At 39.3% G+C, this 8,127-nt stretch overlaps 1 protein-coding gene across 4 annotated transcripts in view; it reads left to right on the top strand.

The window, feature by feature from the left end:
- The window catches only part of ARMC1 (armadillo repeat containing 1), a 34,717-nt gene continuing 26,590 nt past the window's right edge, over positions 1 to 8,127 (top strand). Inside the window, exons 1-3 of one of the 4 annotated variants that reach the window (XM_017812418.1) lie at positions 1 to 194; positions 2,690 to 2,892; positions 7,104 to 7,195. In XM_017812418.1, coding sequence (XP_017667907.1) covers positions 2,701 to 2,892; positions 7,104 to 7,195 — 284 coding nt within the window. In that variant the 5' untranslated portion in view covers positions 1 to 194; positions 2,690 to 2,700. Of the gene's footprint in view, positions 195 to 2,686; positions 2,893 to 7,103; positions 7,196 to 8,127 lie in introns of all 4 variants that reach the window. The other 3 variants (XM_017812415.1, XM_017812416.1, XM_017812417.1) reach the window with 3 other exon arrangements.

The following is an 8,127-nucleotide window of genomic DNA, read 5'->3' as shown; positions in this document are numbered from 1 at the left end:
CGCGGTGTTGCGCGGTGCCGGGTCAGAGCGGGCCCGGCGGGCGGTGCGGTGAGTGTGGTCCCGTCGCTCTTCCCGTTGCTGATTCCGCTGTTCTTTCCGGGCTTCACCGCCGCTCTCCGCAGGCCGCGGCGCTCCGCGGGACATGGGGGCGCGGGGCTGAGCTGTTCTGCCGCCCGGGGACTGCTTCTGCGACGGTAGGGCCCTGCCGGGGAGGGGAACAGGCCGCGCCGGGTAAGGGCCGCGGGGGCGCGGCGGGTCCAGCCGAGGCTCCCTCCGCGCTCCCGGAGCTCGCGGTGTCCGGGGCCTGCGGGGCTGAGCCTCCACCGGGCGCGGGGCCCGGGAGCTGAGCTGCGGAGCCTGTTCGCCGCCGGGCCGTGGGCTCGGGCGCTCAGGGGGCGCTGGCAGCGGGTGCGGGCTGCGGAGGTGCCTCCCTGGGGCCGCTCCGACGGGGGCACAGAGCAGCAGAGAGAGAGAGCTGCAGTGCTTGTGCCGGGGTTTGATCTCAGAGCTACGAGGAGGGGAGATGAGCCAGCACCTGGCTCACTGCTCTGCCAGGCTCCTAAATTCTAAGTAACTTCTTAGAACTTATAAAAAACCTTAATGTTTTTAATAAAAAAACGCCGGCGGGGGTGGAGGAAGCGAGTTTTCATAAAATTGGTTGTTGCAGGTCATGGTGAGAACTTAAGATGTCCCCGCAGTTGTGGCTGAGGGGGGATGGAGAAGGGTCTGGGAGAACATAAAACCACAGAATGGTTTGGATTGGAAGGGATCTTAAAGGTCTTCTGGTTCCAACCCCTCTGCTGTGAGCAGGGACACCTTCCACTAAACTCAGAGCTCCATCCAACCTGGCCTTCAACACTTACAGGGATGGGGCATCCACAACTTCTCTTGGCAACCTGTTTCAGTGCCTCACCATCCTCACAGCAAAGTATTTCTTTCCCATATCTGATCTAAACCTACTCTCAGTTTGAAGTCATTCCTTCTTGTCATATCACTATATGCTCTTGTAAAAAGTTCATCTTCAGCTGTCTTGTAGGTTCCCTTCAGACGAGTGTGGCCTAACGGGATAGGAGGGGGTAAAATTTGGTTTCTTTTTTTTTTTTCTTAGAAGATTAGAAAGCAAAAGATAAAAGATGATCAGGATAGAAAGAGTTGTGGGGATGATCTGGTGCTTGGAATGCAGAATTTGAACTCAGACTTTGGTTGGCATCAGCTCCACAACTGACTTGATTTTTAAGTTTTGAATAAATTCCTTTGTGAACATTGTGAAGTAATAATATTAACGAGAGTTGCTTTGTTTTTTGTTTTGTTGGGTTTTTTTTTGTTTGTTTTTTTTTTTTTAATTTAGAATTGTTTTCTTTGGAAATACAAACTTTTCTGTTGATTGTGCTGCTGTATCTCCCAGTTAATCTCTCTTGGACTTGTGATAGTCCAGAAAAATACCCTGAAGACTAATCATTGGCATGTACTTTTCACTTTAGCACTGTCTTTCCTGAAGGAAGAAGCAGTGACTTGGAGATTAACAGTATTTTTTCTATGTGAAAATGTCAGAAATTATCATAATCCAAACGCATGTTTATGGCTCGTTTTTTTTGTAATGAGTGTGATTAATTTATGTTGCTGAAAGGCTAACCTTTGGTGAGAAAAAACTATACATAATGTTTGTACAGTAGTAGTTGGTTGACAAATGATGCTAAGGGATGTTAAAATGATGCTACAAATTTAATTTGTTTTATTTTTATTCCGGGGAAAACAAGATATTTAACAAATTACCAAGACATATTTATTTACTTGCACTTTTATGCCTTAAAATAAGTTACTTGGATGAGCTGGTAGTTTGGAACAACCAGAACCACAGTTAGTGTTCAGTAGTTTCAGAGACACATAATCAGTCTGAGGAGACAAGCTAGTTTTTTGCACCAAGATACAGTATTTTCTCTGAGTAAGCTTATGCTTTTGTTGCTTGTTAAGTAGTTATTATTAAACAACTGTGAAATCCAATACTCTCAAGCTAACACGTGTCTCCTTTGAAATTGATCTGGTGGCCTGGGCTTCAGCTGGATCAAGGCTGACCTGCTTGCTCTTCTTGTATTGACAGTGAAAAGGGAAAAAACCACCCCAAACCCAGCCTCTAAAACCCTTTTTGCCTTTGAGTATGGCATTACAGTAGTTGTTTTATATATATGTATGTATGTGCAGAGTAATGTTTTACGTTCACTGTTCTTGATGAAATGTTAGTATTTTGCTGACTTTTCTGTTTGATTTTAGGGTAAAATTTGTGGATTGCCAAAGCTACTCTGAAAGTATGTATTCTGAATTTGCATGTGTTTACACAGAAGTATGTTTGCAGATTTCTAGGGCGCCTTGTGAAAAAACTATGGATTTCCTGGAAACATTTGTCAATAGTGTAAAAAATACAAATGTGCTCTCATAGAGGCTAACAGGTCTGGAATAACATATAAGAAACAAATAAAAATCTTATTAACCAAATATACCTGATCTTTGCATAGGAAGTTTAGATTTCTAGTTTACAAGTTTCAAGATCCATTCAAGATCAATTCCACCCGTGTTTTATGAATTCTACTCCTTGTTTCTTACATCTAATCAATGCCTTTGTTCTTTTTCTTATCTGTGTTTTAGTTGAGGGTAAGTATTGTGGTAGTAGTAATACAGGTTTTTTTACCAGCAGGTATATTTTGTATGCATGGTGCAGAAAAAATGAATTCCGCTATGAGTGAGGAGCCTGATGCACTCTCTGTAGTTAACCAGCTCCGAGATCTAGCAGCTGATCCCTTGAACAGACGGGCCATTGTTCAGGATCAAGGATGCCTGCCAGGTCTTATTCTGTTTTTGGACCATCCGAACCCTCCAGTTGTTCATTCAGCTTTACTAGTAAGTACTCTGGGAATGAATTTGTGTGTTGGTAGGGCATTTTCAAACTTTGTTAAACAAGTTGTTTAAACAAACAGTTTATAAACAAAACTGTTTTAACAGTTTGGTTAAACAAGGAAAAAAAACCACCTGGCTTTATGTTATGTTGATATTCGTTATATGTGTTTTTTTAAAAAAACGTGTATTTCAGAAAATTTTTAGCAATGACACGTTATTCCAGGGTTGACCTTTTCAATATGTTAATTCACTTTGCATTTTTTCCCTAATACAGCTATTTCACTTTTTGTGTGGAGGGAGGTAAGGACCCTTAAATCTCTTTCTAAAGATGTAGTCATGGAGCTTGGTAGATACACACAGTGATTTGACATTCGTGGTGTAAAAAACAAAAAAACCCCATATCATAGGTTAATTTAAGTTAGAAACAACCTCCAGAGGTTATGTAGTACAATCCCATGCCCAAATTATGTGCAGTAAAATCACAACTCAAGACTGTGCCTGTTTGATTTTGAACACCTTGATGGATGGAGATTTAATAACCTCTCTGGCACCCTGTTCTATCATTTGACCACCCTCATGTTATTAAAAACAAACAAAACCCTCTCAAAACCCAAAGAACCAGCCAACCCAAAATCTATCGATATCTAATACAACTTGTTCCAGCTTTCATCTGTTTCTTCTTATTCTAAGTCATGAACACTGAAGTTCCAGTTTCTTATCCTGAATCTGAATACTAATTTAAAGTGCATTTATTGCTTAGAAGTGAGACAAATGAAAGTCAAAATTGAGTTATTTGAAGAATTGAATTAGACTTTTAAGATTTTTAAGTTACTGAAATTTATGTGGTGCTCTTTTTTTTTTTTCCATTTTTATGTCCTTATTGAATTGTAAATAATGTGAAAGAACAAAGAGCTCTGACTTTTACATGCAAGTAAACATTATTCTTTATGTCAGTGAGACATCTCTGTACCATGATTTTTTTATTCTTCATTTGGGTTGCTGTCATAGTAGATATTAGTAGACTTCTTGGAATTACCTTAGTGACTCTGATATTCTTCCAGGTTTCGGGAATAAGGTCCCATAATTCAGAAAACCTGTATCCTGCTAAGTGTTTTTTATATTAGCCTTGTTCTAGCATTTGTCAGATTATAATGTTCTTCAGTAAGAGAACTTTGAGTTTACTGTACTTGGGAATATGTTGCATTGGTTTTCTTTCCAGTGTGGTTTCCTTAGGTTCTGTTCTTAAAAGAAGATCTTGTTTGGATGTCTTTTTCCTTCCTTTGTTCCATTGGGCTGTGTATTCTCACAGCCTGCATGAGATTCAGAAATCAGTCTGTGCTCATGTTACAAAAACTAACTCTACACAAAAAAGACTGGCTTTGTCAGAGTGATGAGGACTAATGCAGTTTGCAGTGTGGTTCCACAGCCCCAGACAGTACTCAAGTTGTGTTGTAAGGACAGCTCGGTGGGTGAGAATGGGGGACAGCTGGGTTGTTCCATTTAGGAATAACGTACGGTTAGAGTGTATTAAAAATTGGGATTTAGAGGAGACCATGCTAGATCCCAGGACCCTGGCTGCAATGAGAAATGGATCAGTTTACTGTGAAAACATGCTTTGGTCTGCTACCCAGACTCCTTGTGTTCATGAGTTCTTGAACTGCTTAGGTTCTGTAGCTTTTAATATCTTCATTGATAACTTTTTAGATTTCATGTTTTGTATTTTTCTATTCTGAAAAGTCTTTCAGTTTTGTTTTTCTAGTCATCCCATTAGTCAAAAGGTGCTTCCCTTTGGATGGGAATCGTTAAATGTAATGATCTTTCATCAAGTTTATATCTTATAAAAGGATATACAGCACTGATTTTCAATTTCTTATTATGCTGTTCTGGGATTTCTCTAACTGTGAAATTGTAATAGTCTCTATGAATCATAATAATTGCCTATTTAACTTTTTTGATATGTTATAGAATCTTTCAGGGAAGGTGTTTTCCTCCCCCTGTGCAGTTACAACTCAATCTTTTCTTCTGTCTGATCAAGAAGTGATATATATTTTCTATAATTTTCTCTAATCTTGATTTCAGGAGTTTTTTATGATACACTTCAAATGCTAAGAGTTTTGGAATGATTTAATTTAAAAAGATCAGAAGTAACCTGGGCAATACTGCTTTCTTTTCCTCTTAAATTTGGACTAAAATTTTAAAAAATAGGACTCTAAAGTTAAGAAACTACCTTAAAATTTCACTTAAAACCATCAAAGATGCCTTCTGTTATTAAAATTGAGAACAATATGTTCTGTATTGAAGTATGGAGATATTCCTGTTGAGTATGATGAACTTACTTGTGAGCCTTAAAGGTAACATAGGTATGTGTTTAGCTGAACAAAGGTTGAGCCAAAGTTCATAACAGTAACCTTCCCTGTGCTTTCAGTATACTGGATTTAATAAGTAAAAATGATCTCACTTCTTGGAAGGTTCAGACCTTTGTATCTCCCATGGGGGGCAGGGGGAATAGGAACTTCCTTATGTTGAAAAGTTGGGTCGCTTAAGTTGGTGTCACGACTTTGTATTTGGTGTTATTTTAATGGAAGTTACATGTGTGAGGTAAGAGTATGTAACAGATGGAAAAGAGACTGCCTGTGTTTTTGACTCAAAAAATCAGCTGTTAAGGGAATAGGTTTTTCTTTGTCCAACTGGATTGTACCCTTACTACATTGCCAGAGACTAATAAAAGTATGAAACCTATTCCACCAATAAGGATACATTTCATAGCATGCAAGTTAGTTCAGAGCTATTATTTAGGTATTTTCCCATAGTTGAAAAGTAAGATAATAAATGCATATACAACATTTATAGACTGCAACTATTGATACTGATCCACATCAGGAAATAACAAAAATCACTTCTAAAGTTTTTATCATGCCAGACAGCAGCCAGAGTTTCTCAAAAGGCAATAAAATGGTCTTGTGAATTTTACCTAATATGTGCTGAAGATGACTTGATAAAAAACCACCTCAAGTGATTAGTTCTCTATTTCTGAAGGGATTAAGGAGCATGTTATTTTTAAAGCAGTTACCGAGCAGCATAACTATTATATGACTATATTTAAAGAATCGGTGCACTTCTAAGCCAATCACAAAACCTATTTTTATAAATCATTGTATTTGTGTATTGCAGGATTTTGCAAGTGCAGTTCTTGTACCTGCATCAATAAAACACCTTTGGAAGTTCCTTCTAAGAAAACTTTTTCAGCACAAACTATAGAGAGATATCTTGTGCAAAGAAGGACTGACACTGTAACTGGAAGGGAGTGTTATGTTAGGAGGATCATACAGATATACGGGTGCCAGCTGGGGTCAGCAGTGTGAAACTGTGCAAAGAATCTACTGTCAAAGTCAAATAAACAAAATTTTGGGCAACAAATAAGTGTAAATACCCAGTTTAGGTAATGGTAAGATAAGCAGCTTGCTGCTGTTTGCATTCTGTTCCCGGAGTGATGGATTATTCATGGTATGATGAATATTGCAGTTAATCTTGAAAAGCTACACATGTGGTAGCCCTCTTTCTGTGGACAGTAGAGACGTGGTGGTGCTGAGTTTTCTAGTGCTGGGGAAGCTGATAGAATTGATGGAAATTATATTAGAAGCATCATGTATAAAAATTACTTTAGATCTCAAGTCACAAAAATGTTTGTTGGAAGGGACTTCTGGAAGTCATTGACTTCAACTTCCTGCTTGAATTGGGACTGTCACCAGCACTCAATCAGGTCAGTTGTAGCTTTGTCTCGTTGGTTCTGCAGTTCCACTAGGTCATGTGTTCCAGTGTTGTAGTACCTTCAGAGGTAATATCTGATTTAAACTTCTCGAGCTAAAATTTGTGGCTGCTCCCCCTTGTTGCATTGTCTGCTGCTGTAGAGGAAAGTTGGGCTTGATCATCTTCGTGAAGGCTTCTTGTGTAGCTGTAGATAGCTGTTAGATTGTCCCTTAGACTCTCAGCCAGTATAAGCAAACCCAGTCTCTCAGCCTTTTCTCTTAGATTAGATATTCTATGCTTTCAATGTATTTATAAGAATAAAATAATTTTTTAATGTTCACAGTAGATAAAATTTTTTCTCTTCTTACTAGAACTGCCATTGTGAATGTTTTTCAGATATGCACTAGTAGAAATGACTTATAATGTACTGGAGGTATTACTGATTTGCTGTGATCCTCTTTTTTTAGGCTCTCCGCTATTTGGCTGAGTGCCGTGTCAACAGAGAAAAGATGAAGAGTGAATTGGGTATGATGCTCAGCTTACAGAATGTAATACAAAAGTAAGTTTACAGTGGGTTGTTGGGTCCAAACAGTGTAAATGTAACATTCTGATGCAAAGTGAAAGTTTTACTATGAATTTGTAGACTCTGTTTCTAGTATTTCATTCTTCCCTGTTGAAATTATGTGGCTGCAAGCAATTAATTGTTTTCATTTTACAGTATTTCAAAGTAGTCAGACCACAGTCTACAAGAAATCTTAATTTGCAAGTCATTTGACAAACAACAGTTTTCTTTGCCTTGTTACTGATAACTAATTTTGTCCCTTCCCTTTAGTTTCTCTTATGATCCTTCTCATCATTGTAAAAGGGTGTCTTGCAGTAGTGCATTTAATGAAATTGTTTGGTATCTGCCACATTTGTTCTTTGAATCCCACCTTTGGGAAGGGAATTTTTTTCCATGTATTTTTGAAAGTAATGTATTTGCAGCTCTCTGTTGAGGAAACATCTTGCAGGTGGAGTAGAAGCTAATATGGTTTGTAGTCTCTGATATCTTTGTACAGTGTGTCATCTGGGTTCGAACACTGTCAGGGTAGAGGGTGAGCATCCACAACCTCCTTGGGCAAGCTGTTCCAGGGTCTAACCACCCTCACAATAAAGAATTTCTTCCTAATCTAACCTAAATTTTCCCTCTTTCAATTTATACCTCTTTCTTCTGGTCCTGTCACTACAGTTCCTGATGAAGAGTCCCTCTCCTGCTTCCCTGTAGGCCCCCTTCAGATACTGGAAGGTTGCTAAGAGGTCTCCACGCAACCTTCTCTTCCCCAGACTGAACAGCCCCAACTTTCTCAGCCTGTCTTTGTAGGGGAGATGCTCCAGTCCTCTTGCCAACTTCATGGCCCTCCTCTGGACTTGCTCCAACAGTTCTGTGTGCTTCTTATGTTGGGGACACCAGACCTGTTTGCTGTACTCCAGGTGGGGTCTCACAAGAGCAGA

Source organism: Lepidothrix coronata, unplaced genomic scaffold (genome assembly GCF_001604755.1).
Source record: "Lepidothrix coronata isolate B3197 unplaced genomic scaffold, Lepidothrix_coronata-1.0 Scaffold36, whole genome shotgun sequence".
NCBI classification, from domain to species: Eukaryota; Metazoa; Chordata; class Aves; order Passeriformes; family Pipridae; genus Lepidothrix; species Lepidothrix coronata.
This window is presented reverse-complemented; position numbering and strand designations above follow the sequence as displayed.